At 37.4% G+C, this 17352-nt stretch overlaps 2 protein-coding genes across 3 annotated transcripts in view; both read left to right on the top strand.

Annotated features, from left to right (window-relative positions):
* Positions 1-13148, top strand: part of LOC137241015 (apolipoprotein D-like) — a 36150-nt gene extending 23002 nt beyond the window's left edge. For both annotated transcript variants that reach the window (XM_067768149.1, XM_067768148.1), the window contains one exon: positions 12816-13148. In XM_067768149.1, the coding sequence (XP_067624250.1) occupies positions 12816-13015 (200 nt within the window). In that variant the 3' untranslated portion in view covers positions 13016-13148. The remainder of the gene's footprint in view (positions 1-12815) is intronic.
* On the top strand, positions 10-12809 carry LOC137241014 (uncharacterized). The gene is made up of 2 exons (XM_067768147.1): positions 10-1564; positions 2230-12809. Exon 2 carries the CDS (start codon positions 6297-6299, stop codon positions 7839-7841), a length of 1545 nt encoding a protein of 514 aa, XP_067624248.1. The 5' UTR covers positions 10-1564; positions 2230-6296; the 3' UTR covers positions 7842-12809.
* Positions 13149-17352: the final 4204 nt, after the last annotated feature.

The following is a 17352-nucleotide window of genomic DNA, read 5'->3' as shown; positions in this document are numbered from 1 at the left end:
TTAGTAATTTTTGGTTTGGCTAAGCATTTCGATTAGTGTCTGTGTCCGAACGCCGCCAGACCAGTTCCCTATTATGCATGTTCGTTACCGAAAGCGAATGGTCTGCAAGATCAATTGAGTGATATAAGTATAAATAGAAGCGGGTTTCTTATTGGTGAAATATCTGTACCAGTGAAAACATTTTCAAACCTAAAGTTTTTTGGACAATGTCTTATTTTGCTGAAAGTTATTTAAGCCGACTTATTCTCATTATCTATGCCATAAAAGCAGTAAAGCAGATAAAGGAGCCTCTCGCATACAAGACATGTATTTTAAAATGTATCGCAATGTATAGCTGATCTGGCCGGTCCTTTATGACCTCACATTGGATGAATGAGTCCATAGTGTCATGCAATGTATGGAGTAAAAGAACTTTTTTACTTATTTTTGTTTTAGTTTTATTTAAGAAACATTTTTCGTAATTGTTTTTTATTATTTAATTTTGCAAATTATTTTCACAGACTTCTTTTACTAAATTTTTTTACTAATTATTATTATAAGTTTTTTTTTCTAAATTATTTCCTTTTTGTACTCAGCTGAACAGAGCCCACAGAGTATATTAATTTTGTTGGCATAACGGTAATCCGTAACGGCATAAACTAATCGAGACTTCTATATATCAAAATGATCTGGGCGAAAAAAAAAATCCATTTAGCCATGTCCGTCCGTCCGTCTGTCCGTTAACACGATAACTTGTGTAAATATTGAGGTATCTTGATGAAATCTGGTATGTTGGTTCCTGGCCACTCATCCCAGCTCGACATTTAAAATGAACGAGATCGGACTACAACCACGCCCACTTTTCTCGATAACGAAAAATTCGAAAAACCGAAAAAGTGCGATAATTCATTAGGAAAGACAAATAAAGCGATGAAGCTTGGTAGGTGGGTTAACCTTATGACGCAAAATAGAAAATTAGTAAACATTTGGAAAATAGGCGTGGCACCGCCCACTTTTAAAATAAGGTAATCTCAAAGTTCAGCAAGCTGTAATTTGGCAGTCGTTGAAGATATCATAATGAAATTTGGCAGGAACGTTACTTCTGTTACTATATGTGTACAAAATCGGAAAACTAACAAGCCCACTTTAAAAAAAATTTTTTTTAAAGACAAACTTTAACAAAAAATTGAATGTCTTTACAGTATATAAGTAAATTATATCAACATTCAATGCCAGTAATGACATGGTCCAACAACACACAAGAATAAAAGAAAATTTCAAAATGGGATTGGCTCCTCCCTTTTTCATTTAATTTGTGTAGAATTCTTTTAATGCCATAAGTCGAACAAAAATTTACCAATCCTTGTGAAAGTTGATAGAGGCATAGCTCCTATGACGTTAACTGTTTTCTATTAAAATGGGCGAAATCGGTTTGGAGCCGTCTTTGTACACAGTCGACCGTCTTTCCTTCCGCTCGGCCGTTAACAAGATAACTTGATGAATGGGGCTGAACAATAATCTTATCCCGTTCGAAATGATTTTTTTCAGGAAATCTTCTATGATATATTAGAATAAATATCACCAAGTTCAACGTTATTATATTGGAAAGGGGGTGGAGCCGTGTTTAAAAGTCCACGAAAATGGGGAAAGCTTCTGACCGCCATTCACTTGGGAATTGCCAGAGCGGTCCTTTTGGTTCAAGCAGCTCACTACTGCCGGTCGCTTGCGGCCAAGTATCCTCTGGGTAGCGGTGAGCTAATGTGAGAAGGCGACAACCTGGCTAGGCCACTCTGACATAATCGGTTTAAGGCCTAGCCGGGGAGATCTCATCGGCAGCATCTGTACACCTCTAGGTGCGGCTGCAAGAGGGCGTGTGTCTTGGAGAAAGCGGCTCGCTATATAAACGTGCAAGTAATATTTTCACCCCCGCTGAGCGGGTTGTGCGCTGGGATTGCTACCCGCCATTTAAAACCATACTCCAATGAAATATAACAACAAGCCTCGGATAAATGCACTCTCTATTGATGATGAACATGGCAAACGTTTGAAGGACAATGAGTTGAGGGCATGGAACGTCCGCTCCCTGAATGGAATTGGTGCAGATTCCCGGCTGGTTTATGTCCTCGTCAAAGCAAAATCTGACACCACCGCCATCCAAGAAATGCGTTGGACGAAGCAAGGAAGAAAGAAGATCAAAAATTGTGACATCTATTGGAGTGGCCTTACGAATAAGCGCAGTTTCGGCATCAGATTCGTGGTTGGAGAGAGACTTTGTCGCCAAGTGCTTGCGTTCACGCCTGTGAACGAGCGTCCCGCCGCTATCCGAATAAATGCAAAATTTTTTAACATATCATTCATCTGCGCCCATTCGCCGACAGAGGAGAAAGACGATGAGGTGAAAGACACTTTTTATGAACAATTGGAACGCACATACGAGCGCTGCCCCCGTCATGATATAAAAGTCGTGCTTGGCGACTTTAACGACAGGGTGGCAAAGAAAATGTTTTTGGCCCTACAGTCTGAAAGTTCAGTCTACACAATGAAACTTCTCCTAACGGACTGAGGCTGATTGACTTTGCCGGTGCTCGAAACATGGTCATATCCAGCACGAGGTTCATGCATAAAAAGATACATCAAGCTACATAGCTGTCTCCTGATCGAAATACGCGCAATCAGATCGAGCATGCCTCCAGTGTTTTAGATGTGCGCACGATCCGAGGACCTAACATCGACTCGGACCATTATCTCGTTGCAACCAAAATACGCACCCGCCTTAACTCGGCTAAAACCAAGGAACAAAAAACACAAGGAAAGCTGGACGTCGAAGAGCTTCAATCAGAACAGACTGCCAATGATTTCGCAACTCGACTCTCACACCTGCTCTCTGAGAGCACAACTCATACTGAAGGAATACAGAAGCAGTGGGAGCATATCTCCAAAGACAGGCGGAAGGTTTTAAGACCGGGGCAAACTCCTGTAGGAACGAAAACGGCGACCTTGTAACTGATGTACAGATAGTGCTTATATTATGGAGGGAACACTTCTCTGCTCTCCTAAATGGAGGCAGCAATTCACCGCGAAGGGATGAAGAACCCGATCCCGCATTCGATAATGATGGAATATATGGTCCCCGCCCGATTATGACGAAGTTAAAATAGCAATAACCAGATTGAAAAACAACAAGGCCGTGGGCGCTGATGGATTGCATGCGGAGCTATTCAAGTTCGGCGGCGAGGAGTTGGTAAGGCGAATGCAGCAGCTTCTTAGCAAAATATGGGCGGAAGAGTGCATGTCCGACGGTTGTAATCTAGGTGTTCTTTGCCCAGTCCACAAGAAGGGGGATACTGCAAAATGTACCAACTATCGTGGAACCAGCCTTCTCAATATCGCATATAAGGTCCTTTCAAATGTATTGTGCGAAATATTGAAGCCAACAATGAACCGGCTGATTGGACCTTATCAGTGGGGCTTCAGACCTGGTAAATTTACCATCTACCAGATTTTCACAATGCGCCAAATCTTGGAAAAAACCCGTGAAAAGATAATCGACACACATCACCTCTTCGTCGACTTTAAAGCCGCCTTCGACAGCACGAAAAGGTGCTGCCTATATGTCGCTATGTCTGAATTACGGTTTCCCCGCAAAACTTATACAGCTGTGCAAAATGACGTTGAGCAACACCATCAGCTCAGTCCGAATTGGGAAGGACCTCTCCGAGCCGTTCGAAACTAAACGAGGTTTCAGACAGGCTGACCCCTATCATGCGATTTCTTTAATTTGATGCTGGAGAAAATTATACTAGCTGCAGAACTTAACCGCACTGGAACAATATTCTATAAAAGCGTGCAATTACTGGCATATTCTGATGACATTGATATCATCGGCCTAAACACCCGCGCTTTTAGCTCTTCTTACTCCAAACTGGAAAAAGAAGCGGTAAAGGTGGGTTTTATGGTGAATGAGGACAAAACGAAGTACCTGCTGTCATCGAGCATAGAGTCAGCGCATACGCGCCTTGCCAACCACGCTACTGTTGGCAGCCATAATTTCGAAATAGTAAAAGATTTCGTTTATTTGGAAACCAGCATCAACACTAGCAACAACATCAGCACTGAAATCCAGCGAAAAATCAATTTTGCCAATAAATGCTACTTTGAACTAGGTAGGCAATTTAAAAGTAAAGTCCTCTCTCGGCGAACGAAAATCATACTCTACAAGTCACTTATCGTACCCGTGCTGCTCTATGGGGCAGAAGCATGGACCATGACAACAGCAGATGAAGATACTTTGGGAGTGTTCGAGAGAAAAATTCTTCGAAAGATTTATGGAACCCTACGCGTTGGCGATGACGAGTACCGAAGAAGATTTAATGATGAGCTGTACGAGCTATACGCAGACATCAACATAGACCAGCGAATTAAAATGCAGCGGCTGCGCTGGCTAGGCCATGTTATGCGAATGAAAGATGATGCTCCGGCCAAGAAAGTGTTTCTATCGGAACCCGCCTATGGAAGCAGAGGTAGAGGGCGGCCCCCACTCCGTTGGAAGGACCAGGTGGAAAACGATTTAAACTCCCTTGGTGTGACCAATTGGCGCCGGTTGGCGGAGCGAAGGAGCGACTGGCGCGCCTTGTTGGACGGCCATAACTGTTTAGACGGTTAAGCGCCAATTAAGTAAGTAAGTAAGTAATATTGGAAATTAAGGGAGAAATTGCCAAAACTCGTTCTATCTGAACGATCAGTTGTATGGGATATACATATACTATATACAGCTGAGATAAAAGTATTTTTTGAGCATATCTTCTATGAGATATTATAATATATGTAGGAACGGATAATACTGTACACGGAAATACTGTGCTTTTAGAGAGAAAAGCAACACGAACAGGAAAAAACTATTAAGAAAATATTGTAGTTTTGAAAAATTAATTATTTATTGTCTTGGATGTGAAAAAACGTTTTTGTAAAAAATCTTTAAAAAATACTTAAACATTAATTTACATTCGTTAAATCACATAACTGTTTAATTGTAACATGAACAATTAACTAAAAAATAAACGAGATTTAATAACTTTAAACTTTAAACAATTATTTGTGTAAACCCACAAATAAATTGGGGGCTTAACCGGGATAGTGCCGTCCCATCCCAACGGAAGACTATGCAAATATTTGCATGTGTGAAATTTTGTATGTAAAAATTGTGAAAAATTTTCTTTAAAAGTTGTAAGACGAAATACGTGTGTGGTGCGAAATACCACAATTTTCCGGAATAACCAAATAGCAGCTGGAAATGTGCACAAAATTAATTAAAACTAAAAGACTTGATAAAACGAATATGCATACGAACAAATACATATACGCATCAACGTAATTTGTTTTATGTATGTGTGTTAAAAGCGAAGCTAGATCGTAAACACGAATTCATATAAGTAGTACCTACATACATACGAGTATGTGAATGTAAATTGATAAGCAAACGAAAGCGAGTGGGCAAGCATATTCTATATATGAAGAAGAAGGTGGTGGCAAGAAATAAGAAGTAGAGACGATAGCTAAATTGGTAGCTGAAAGAAACGAAAGTAGCAAATAAAAATGATGTCAAACTGAAAACATAAAGAAGCAAAAGAAGTAAGAGGAAAATGAAAATATAAATCAAAAGAAGAGAAAAGGCATGAAGCATCAAAGGAGGTAAGAAGAAAAGTAGTTAAAAATAAAGGAGTTAAAAATCGAAAAAGCATCAAAGAAGTTGAGAATAAAAAACAAAGAAGAAAAAATCGCAGTCAAGCGTCATAAGGAAAACGAATCCAAAGAAGAATTAGCAAATTTGTCAAGCTGAAAAGAAGAAGAAAGAATGTTTCATAAGCCCTTGGCAACAAAAGAAACAATTTAGATAAATAAACAAACGAAAATTTTGTCACAATTTGAGGGAAAAAAATTTAAAATTTGAATTTGTAAAAAAAAAAAAAAACAACAAAAAAAAATTAAGATTGAATGAAAGAAATTTTCAACATTTCAAATTTGATTAAAAGAAAGTTTTATTATTTTTTTTCTTCCTCTCGTTTGTGAAAGTTGACGTTTGTCAGATAAAATTTTGAAATGTACATTTAAACGAGCGAATGAAAAAAAATTTACGATATTTAAGCATATGTATGTATGCATACCCGGATCATACAAATATTTGCAATTAATAGTATACGAAACATTGAATTATACACATACATACATACATATTACTCTCACGTTATTGCATATATTCATCATTATACATACATATATATACATTCATTCAATTTTTTTTTTTTTTTTGTGTTGTTAAAATGGACAAACATACAATATTAGATATGAATTGCGAGTCTCTAAGGAATACGCTTAGAGAGCTTAACTTAGAAACCACAGGATTAAAAAAGGTTTTGCAAGATAGACTAATGCTACATTATCGTATTAATTATGATGATGATGATGTGGTCTCAAATGCTTCCGTTTATGAAGATGTCCCTGTCGGCAGTCACCCCAACCTAAGAAGATCGGTATTCACTTTTAAGGATATTGAAGGGAGTTTATCTAGATTCAATGGTACAGATACAGTTGATATTAGGCAGTGGGTAAAAGAATTCGAAGAAAATGCTTGTGCGGTTGGGTGGAATGAGGTACAGAAATTTATTTATAGCAAGCAATTGCTAAAAGGTGCAGCAAAATTATTTATAAGAAGTGAAAGAGGTTTGGTGGATTGGGAATCTTTGAAAAACGCTTTATTGGATGAGTTTGGAGCGCAAGTTTGTGCGTCGGAAGTCCACAAAAAATTACGTAATAGGAAAAAGAAATTTGGTGAAACTTTGCGAGAGTACTTGTACATTTTGATGGAAATTTCAAAACTAATAGGTCTGGACGATGAAAGCATTATTGACTACTTTATCGAGGGCATACCAGACTCGAAGATAAACAAAGTTGTGCCTTATCAGTCCAAATCTATTGGTGAGCTAAAAAATCAAATTATGGTCTATGAGAAAATAAAGGGAGCAAGAGGTTTTTCGAGTAATTTTAATAAACAAAGTAATCAGGTGGCTGGGAAACAGGAAGGAGATGAGCGGGTGGTTTCAAACCAAAATGTAAAAAATTGTTTTAAATGTGTGTTAAATACTCATTTAGCCAAAGAATGTACAAACCGTCAGATTAAGTGTTTTAAATGTAATGGTATGGGGCATAGATCATTTGAATGCAAAAAGGAAGTGAAGTCAATGCAGGAACAGAGTAATATGATGGACGGAAGTAGTGTACTTAAATTTAAGAAAATATTTATTAAAAAATTTGTTTTTAACGCTTTGGTGGATACGGGCTCCAGTTTGTGTTTATTGAGGGAAGATGTTTTAAAAAAGATAATGTTGAAAGAAAGTGTGCAGGAAGATAAAATTGTTCTCCGTGCTTTATGTCACAGCGAAGTGGCTACTATAGGGTTCGTTATAATAAAAGTCAGGATTGATAAGATGGAGCTATCTATGAAATTTTATATTGTGGATGCAGGTACAATCGACTACGAGGTTATCTTGGGAAACACAATACTGGATCACATTGATATCAAAGTAAGTCAGAAGGGAGTCGAGTTTAGTTTTAAAAATGATGTGAGTGTGGATTTAGGGGAAGAACAGTGCAAGGAAGTTACCAATGAAACAATTCTTGCGAATGAAAAAGATATGAATTGTGATTTGTTTACGGAGTTTGAATGTCTTTGTGCCGAAGTTCAAATGGATCTTCCATTCGTTTTAGCGCATGAGTTTCTTGATCTAACCCATTTGAAGGAGAATCATTCGTGTATTGTTAAAGATCTAATCGATAAATATAGCCCAAAGCAAGATATTATAGAATAGAAATGAAAATTATTGTGAATGACGACATACCTGTTTATCAGCGACCTAGAAGAATTTCTTATGAGAGCCAACGCATAGTTGATAAACAAATTTCGGAATGGTTAGATGAAGGTATTATACAGCCAAGCTCATCATGCTATGCGTCTCCAATAGTTATAGTAAACAATAAGAATGGAAGCAAGCGTTTGAGTTGCGATTACCGTAAGCTTAATCTAAAGATTGTCAAAGACAACTTTCCAATGACATTGATGGATGATGTTGTCGATAGATTGCAGGGGGCAAAGTTATTTGCGACCTTAGATCTGAAGGATGGGTTCTTTCATGTGCCGATGCATAAGGATTCAAAAAAGTACACAGCTTTTGTTACGCATGGTGGTCAGTATGAATTTTTGTTCGCGCCTTTTGGTATAAAGAACTCTCCTGCTGCATTTTGTAGGTTTATTGCAGTAATTTTCCGAGATCTTATTAGAGAGGGCACAGTCGCAATTTTTATGGACGACTTGGTTATTACTTCGAATAATGAAGACGAAGGAATAGAAAAGCTGAAGAGGGTTTTAAGTGTTGGTGAGGCACATGGTATAAGATTTAAATGGAAAAAATGTAAGTTTTTACAAAAAAGTGTAGATTTTTTAGGGTATGTCATAAAAATGGCACAATTCAACCATCGGAAGAGAAGATAAAGGCAATAAAAAATTATCCCATGCCAAAGGACAGGAAAGCAGCAGAACGGTTTTTAGGATTAACGTCTTATTTTAGGCGATTTATTCAAAATTATGCGTTATTAGCAAAAACGTGGTCGGATTTGTTAAGGAAAGATGAAGTTTTTAAAATCGGAGATGAGCAACTAGCATTATTTCAGCAACTTAGGAAGGCACTCATAAAGAAGCCAATGTTTAGACTTTTTAATCCGAATGCGGAAACAGAGGTACATACGGACGCGTCAAGATATAGCTATGGAGCAGTGTTGTTGCAAAAATGGTCGGAGGATCAAAATTTACACCCAGTCCAGTTCTTAAGTCGTAAAACAAGCTCTTCAGAACAAAAGTATAGCTCATATGAGCTCGAGGTTTTAGCTATAGTCGGGGCACTTAAAAAGTGGAGAATTTATTTGTTGGGATCTAAATTCAAAGTCGTAACTGATTGTAACGCTTTCGCAATGACCATGCGCAAAGACGATATTCCTTCTAGAATCGCAAGGTGGGCAATGTTTCTACAAGAGTTTGATCATAAAATCGAGCATCGATCCGGGTCTCAAATGAGACACGTAGATGCGCTAAGTCGGGTACATTGTTTGCTTGCTGAAGACACATTGCGGCATAGGTTGATGAAAGCGCAGCAAGAGGACAGTTGGACTAAGGCTGTTTTAAAAATTTTAGAGAATGACAGGTACGATGATTTTTATACGTTTCGTGGTGTCCTCTACAAAGATCCAACAAGAGAGCTTATTGTTGTTCCGGAACAAATGGAAGAAGATATTATGAAATTAGCTCATAGACAGGGTCATTTTTCAGCACGTAGGACACAAGAGTTTATAGAGAAGTCATATTTTATACCGAAACTGTCCTAAAAAGTAAGGAAGGTAGTATCTAGCTGTATTGAGTGCATAGTAGTTAATGCAAAAGCAGGTAAAAAGGAAGGTTTTTTATCACCAATTGATAAAGACGGTGAACCGCTTTCTACCTTACATGTAGCCCATTTAGGTCCCATGACAACCACAAACAAATAATATAAATATATTTTTGTAGTAGTAGACGGATTTTCAAAATTCGTTTGGTTATATCCAACTAAAGACACAGGAGCTTCCGCGGTGGTAGAAAAATTGAGGAGGCAACCTAGTATTTTTGGAAATCCTAGAAGAATCATTTCGGATAGGGGTTCGGCTTTCACATCTAATTTGTTCAAGGATTATTGCGAGGAAGAAGGTATACAACATTATACTATAACTACAGGTGTACCAAGAGGAAATGGGCAGGTCGACAGGATGCACCGTGTAGTGGTGCCAATGTTGGCAAAACTTAGTCAGGAAAACCCGGAACAATGGTACCGGCATGTGGATAAAGTCCAGCAATTTATCAACAGTATTCCCGCAAGAAGTACTAAGTACTCTCCATTTAAAATATTAACCGGCACTAAATGAGTTTATACAAGAAGCAAGTTTTGAGGATCTAGATTTTGCACGCAACGAAATTCGAGATGAAGCTAGAGAAAATATACTGAGAATTCAGCAAGAAAATCGGGAAAACTTTAACTCTAAACGTGGGTCTGCAATAAATTATAAAGTGAATGACTTAGTTGCTATTAAATACACTCAGTTTGGTAGTGGTCTCAAACTTAAGGCAAAGTATTTAGGTCCTTATAAAATAATAAAAAAACTTCATCATGATCGATATGAAGTAGAAAAAATAGGTGAGCACGAGGGTCCAGGATGTACGTCGACAGTGGCAGAATTCATGAAGCCGTGGGGATCATCGTTCGGGACGAATGAATCGTCAGAACGGCCGAATGTAGGAACGGATAATACTGTACACGGAAATACTGTGCTTTTAGAGAGAAAAGCAACACGAACAGGAAAAAACTATTAAGAAAATATTGTAGTTTTGAAAAATTAATTAATTATTGTCTTGGATGTGAAAAAACGTTTTTGTTAAAAATCTTTAAAAAATACTTAAACATTAATTTACATTCGTTAAATCACATAACTGTTTAATTGTAACATGAACAATTAACTAAAAAATAAACGAGATTTAATAACTTTAAACTTTAAACAATTATTAGCGTAAACCCACATATATATCACAGAGTTTCACGTTTATACTTTCTAAATTGCGGCAGAAATGACCAAAATCCTCTTATCTGAACGATCTGTTGTATGGGAGATATATGTTACAGTGGTATGATTCCACCGGATCCGACAAATGTCTAATATAATACACAAATCATTCTTGTGCCAAATTTCATTGAGATATCTCAAAATTTGGGGGACTAATTTGCGTTCAAACAGACAGACGGACGGACAGACGGACATTGCTATATCAACTCAGTTCGTCGCCCTGATAAGTTCGGTATACTTAAGGGTGATTCTATCTTCTATATTTCTGAACGTTACAAACATAGGACCAAGGTTAACATACCATTTGATGTTCATGAAAGGTATAAAAATGTTTCAAATGGGCGTGGCACAACCCACTTGTGACAAAAACAATTTTACAAATATTATTAATCATCAACCAAAAATCGTTAAGCCTATCGTAACAAAATTCGGCAGAGAGGTTGCCTTTACAATAAGGAATGCTTTGAAAGAAAAATTTATGAATTTACGCCCACTTTTATATAAAAGATATTTAAAAGGGTCGTGGACGAATTAAGTAAGCTATATCTTACAATAAATAGGAAAAACTTCAAATTTAAAAAAAGGGGCGTGGCATCGCCCCTTTTGTGACTAAGCAATTTTCTATCTTTAGGGAGCCATAATTCGAAGAAAAGTTAGTTCAGAATAGAACCATATGTATATATATTATTGCGCAGCCTTGTAACACTATTAAGCACACAAAACAAACAACAACAGCATTCCAAGTGTACAGCTGGGTATGTAATGTTCGGTTTCATCCGAACTTAGACTTCCTTACTTGTTATTGACAAGTTTTATTAGTTTTTAACTTTTTTTTCATTTCTTTACAAATTGCCTTATAAATCCTTTTTTGCATTAAAAACTTTAAAGGAAAATAATTAACTTAAAATTTTTAAAGAATTAATGAGCTTAACACCGATAAATGATTATTGTTATTCAATTATTATTTTTGATTTTATTAGGTAAAACTGAAAAGAAGGAAATTTTTACTGGCATATTGCAATGGCACCATTTCAAAAACTTCTTTTCAGTTTTTCCCAATAAAACCAAAAATAATAATTGAATAACAATAATCATTTATCGGTGTTAAGCACATTAATCCTTAAAAAATCTTAAATAAAATTTAACAAGCATATTAAAAATAATATATTAATTTATTCGCTAATTTTCTTACAAATTTTTGAGTTTGATTTACATAATATTTTGTGTATTAGTTTTTAATAAAATTTTTGAATTACTAATTTTTTAAACAAATTTTTTCTGCTATTTTTTTTAATAGTTAAATTAAATTCATTTATTTAACAATTTGGTTTGATTAATTTTTTTCAGAAAATATGTCTACTTATTTTTATCAAATACATTTTAAAAAATTTTTCAAATTACTAACAATTTTTCATTGCAATCAATGATCAAATTGATAACCAATAAAGATTAAATTTATTTTGTGGAAGCCTTCGGCAGCATAGCAGAGAAGAGAAAAATCCATTACCGCGAATACTATTATAATAAGTTTCAATTGGTAAATTTTCCGAGGAAGCAACATAACAAAAATTCTCAAAAGTTGTAGAAAAATTTAGTTCCTAATTTGATTTTCTGAATTATTCATCTCTTGAGATCAAACGCGCTTTTTCAAATTTCATTACAACTTAAAAAATAGGTAAAAAAATCGTCTTGATTCCATACTATTCCGGCCAGGTTTGTGATGGGTTTGAGAATTCTAATTGAAAATCCCAACTTAATGTTAGCCTAGCTCTAGAAAGAATCTCAAAAAAGGATTGGTTGGCAAATTTTGAATATGGGATTTTCACCAATTCTCAAATTAAGATACGTCACACATTAAGCAAAAGACAGTTGTTTTGTTGGGCTTCGTGTAGTTGTATTTGCAATATGTTTTAGCTATTTTTTCTACAAAACGACGGAAAGTAAAAAAGACAATGACACTGAAGATGGCCCAACATCGTAATAATTTCGTTAACAAACTAAATTCCAAAAGGAACGTAGGTAAATCATTCCCACAAAATTCGAAAACTGCAGGCCAAATGGACGAACGTAGTCACAATTTTACATGTCATTCAAAAATCACATATAAACATATTTATAACATTAGTTTCTCTTCCAAAATTAAGAATACCTTGAGATTCATACACGACGCAGTGAACCACCCGAGGATGTTATAAACGCTTACACAAATTTTTTAAATGAAAAAAGGATTTCCACCGGTCATCTCGCACCGACCATTCATGAGGATTGCGGAAGGTATGGAAGGTCAGACACAGAGCAGCTGAAGAAGGTGCGTGAGGAACGGGCGAGGCGTGTTAGGTGTTAAATATCTTTCATTAATATCTACTTTATATTTGCATATACTTGTTGTAAATTAAAAGCGTCTAGTTAAAATTTGTAATTATCAGATATTTTATTATAAAACTGAAAATTTTTGAATCTGAATACAAAATATAGAATTGTTTTATTACAAGTTAATATTTTTGCAATAGGTTATGGGCATTGTGACATTTTTTAAATTTGTAATATATTTGTTCGGTAATTCTATTGATACTTTACGATATGGCTGATCTAAAATTGGCGATTACGAAATTATATCGCGATAACTACGAGCTGTGGAAATATAGAATGCAGCTTATTATGAAGAAGGAAAAATTTGGGATGTCATTGAAAGTCCTGTTCCTGAATCTCCAGATGCCTCATGGAAGCGGAGAGACACGGATGCTTCAATTATTATTGAACCGGCGGTTGACGCTATGGAAATGATTCGGATAAGCAGCTGTAAGTATGCAAAGGATGCTTGGTCACTCTTGCAGTTTACCGAGTACATATGATACTGTAACGAATTTACTTGCAAATCCTCTTATTTGCAATCCTCTGCTAAGTTCGAATCACTAAACTGTTGAATAAATAACTCCAATATGGAATAATGGAAAAATGGCCTTTATTAAGGTACTTCACAATAACACTCCAACTGTACAACGAATAGCTTAATAACCAAACTGATAGCTTAAAGGAAACTGACTTTCAAAATAATAGTGCTATTGCTCGCTAGATATCATCTTACTCGTAACTGCTTGACAATTCAAATCAAACTGAATTACTTCTTACTCGCTGGCGCCGCTTTTATAGTTTACGCTGCATACTTCTAGGCTCTTCGATTTCCAGAAGTTACTAGTTGTTTCGGCTACAAAATCGCCAGCCACAACTACGTGCACAAATTATTGCTCTCTCTTGTGACAACTCAGAGAAGGTATATGCATGTGTTTGTAGTTTACAGTCTCCCGCACACACATAAGCGTATAAGTAAATTCATCGGTGTGTGACATCTCATCTCTTGCCTTATATATGTGTATACTTGATTTGATTATTAACGTAAATACTGCTTGGCATGGTCTTAGCATCGCCTTAGTGATGGGATAATTTAGTGATGCTAATATCCGTGACACTGCCCTCCGCCTAAGTCTGATCGTCCCGATCAGACAACTCTCTCGATCTAAACGCTGCTAGCATCGCCAAATGTACCACTCTTCTACTCCGTGGTTTCTCAATGCTTTGTATGCGGTAGATGGTATCACTGATCTTCTTCACAACCTTGTACGGGCCTTCCCAACTGCACCGAAATTTGGATGGAACACCCTTCCGCCGGTGAGGGTTGGATAACAGTACCAAATCTCCCGCCAAGAAACCTTTCGAATTATTGTTCTCATGGTACCTGTGTTTCATCGTACCACTCAATACCCTGGTTCGTTCCTTCACACTCTGTTGTTTGGCCAATGAACCACTTCGTAGAGCTTGCGCTGGACGAATTTTCTTTGCATAATTTGTATCGTTCCCACATTTTACAACAGTAGTGCGCTCCGGCTTGAAACTACCCTCGCATTCTTTCTCGGAAATTCGTTGCTTCGTTTTCCTGCGTCTTTTAGGTTTTGTCAATGCCAGTGTTTCTCTCGCAGGTACTTTTGATTTTGATTTATTTGGCCCATTCGATCTATCAACCTTTACCTTTGAATTTCGTCGAGTATTCTCCACCAGTACCCGATTACTGCTGAACCCTTTTTCCAAACTAAAGTTAAGTGGCACATCTTGGTTCTCATAACGCATCACCCTTCTCTGCATATCGATCTTGATGTCATGGTCAATCAAGAAATCTACTCCCAATATAACTTCATCAACGATCTCCGCCACAACGAATTTGTGTAGAACCATGACTTTTCCAATTAATACCTCACATACCACTTCGCCTTGGACTTGATTATATTCGCCTGTTACCGTACGCAACCTTGCTCCAGGTAATGACTTTACTCTCCTGTAGACCAAATCAGATCGAATCAAGGAATGAGATGCCCCCGTATCTACAGTCAGTACACGTTCTTTACCATCCACGTTCCCTCTGACGGTAAGACTGCTTGATTTCCTTCCAATTTGCAACACAGATATCACGGGACATTCAATAGCCGGTGCAAGTTTTCGTTCTTTACATTCGACACGCTCTTGCTCATTTCCGCCAGCTTTGCGTTTACGGCCACCCACATTGTTGGAACTATTAGGACCAAGATCGCAATGACGTGCAATGTGACCTGGTTTGCCGCATTTGAAACATTTAATAACTCTGGCATTCTTCTGCTGAGATCCCTTCAGTGCTTCCAAAATTGTGTCTACCCACTCTGGCCTTTCTACTTCCACACGATGAGCCTTATATGCTGGTTTACTTAATAGGGAGGCAGTTTCCTGAGTCAATGCATGTGATACCGTTTCAGCAAATGTCAGTTTTGGGTTCGCATATGTAGCCCGCTTCGTTTCCACATCTCGTATGCCATTTATGAAGCTCTGGATTTTTACCCTTTCAGTGTATTCCACGGGTGCGTCTGCATTTGCAAGATGAGCCAATCTTTCAATATCTGAAGCAAACTCCTGCAATGTCTCATTTGCTTTTTGGTAGCGGTTTTGCAACTCAATTTGGAATATCTGTTTCCTATGCTCGCTTCCGTAACGTCTCTCTAAAGCGCTCATCAATGTTTCGTAATGGTTCCGCTCGTACTCTGGGATGGTCTGTAAGATTTCCGCGGCAGGCCCTTTCAGTGCCACGAACAGAGCTGCAACTTTATCTTCAGCATTCCATTGGTTCACTGCTGCGGTCTTCTCAAACTGTAGCTTAAAGACCTGAAAAGGAACAGAACCGTCAAAGGATGGTGTCTTTACCTTTGGGTTACTCGCTGAAACAGCTGGGCGATTTAGTTGTAACTGCTCCATACGACCTTTTAAATCATCTACTTCTGCCTGAAATTGAGCCATTTTTGCATCCTGCGCTTCCAGTTTTGATGATACCTGTTCCAAAATTTCTGCCGAAATTTCAGACATACGTGCCTCTTGCGCTTCTAATTGAGATGCCATATATGTCTTTTGGTCTTCCAGTTGAGATGACACTTGCGACGTCATTTCTGAAATACGTGCCTCCTGTGATTCCAGTTGGGATGCCATATATGTGTTCTGCTCTGCCAGTTGAGTTTCCATCTTGGATGTAATACGTGTCTCCTGTGACTCCAGTTGGGATGTTATATTTGTCTTTTGTTCTTCCAGTTGTGATGACATGTTGGTGGATATTTGTGATGACATTTCGGACATTTGTGCCGATATTGCAGCCAATATCATGTTCAAGTCTGTGTTTGTAACTGTCTGCGATCTTTCGTTTTTCTCTTCAATTTTTGTTGTTGTTTCGTCCCCATCAGGATAAAAGACAAACTCGTCCACATCAATTCCTTGCGACTCCATTACCTCTCGTAGCCGTGCTTGAAGTTCGATCTTATTTCCGGTTGTATTTAATCCACGGTTCTCCAACTCCTTTTTCAGTTGCTGGATCTTCAATTCACTGAACTTTGCCATGTCCAAGTTGTATTCCCAATCTTCGGAATTTATTCAACAATTCCTCTTCTGACACCAATTGTAACGAATTTACTTGCAAATCCTCTTATTTGCAATCCTCTGCTAAGTTCGAATCACTAAACTGTTGAATAAATAACTCCAATATGGAATAATGGAAAAATGGCCTTTATTAAGGTACTTCACAATAACACTCCAACTGTACAACGAATAGCTTAATAACCAAACTGATAGCTTAAAGGAAACTGACTTTCAAAATAATAGTGCTATTGCTCGCTAGATATCATCTTACTCGTAACTGCTTGACAATTCAAATCAAACTGAATTACTTCTTACTCGCTGGCGCCGCTTTTATAGTTTACGCTGCATACTTCTAGGCTCTTCGATTTCCAGAAGTTACTAGTTGTTTCGGCTACAAAATCGCCAGCCACAACTACGTGCACAAATTATTGCTCTCTCTTGTGACAAGTCAGAGAAGGTATATGCATGTGTTTGTAGTTTACAGTCTCCCGCACACACATAAGCGTATAAGTAAATTCATCGGTGTGTGACATCTCATCTCTTGCCTTATATATGTGTATACTTGATTTGATTATTAACGTAAATACTGCTTGGCATGGTCTTAGCATCGCCTTAGTGATGGGATAATTTAGTGATGCTAATATCCGTGACAATACATTGATCACGGCGCTAGAACCGCGAGATGAAAGGGATCTCACAATGACTTTTCTTGAGAATAAGTTATTGGAAGAATCTGAGAAACAAAATCAACGTTTTAAATAT

Source organism: Eurosta solidaginis, chromosome 2, assembly GCF_040869045.1.
Source record: "Eurosta solidaginis isolate ZX-2024a chromosome 2, ASM4086904v1, whole genome shotgun sequence".
Classification (NCBI taxonomy): Eukaryota; Metazoa; Arthropoda; class Insecta; order Diptera; family Tephritidae; genus Eurosta; species Eurosta solidaginis.
The sequence above is the reverse complement of the archived record's forward strand: the minus strand, read 5'-3'. Positions and strand labels throughout refer to the sequence as shown.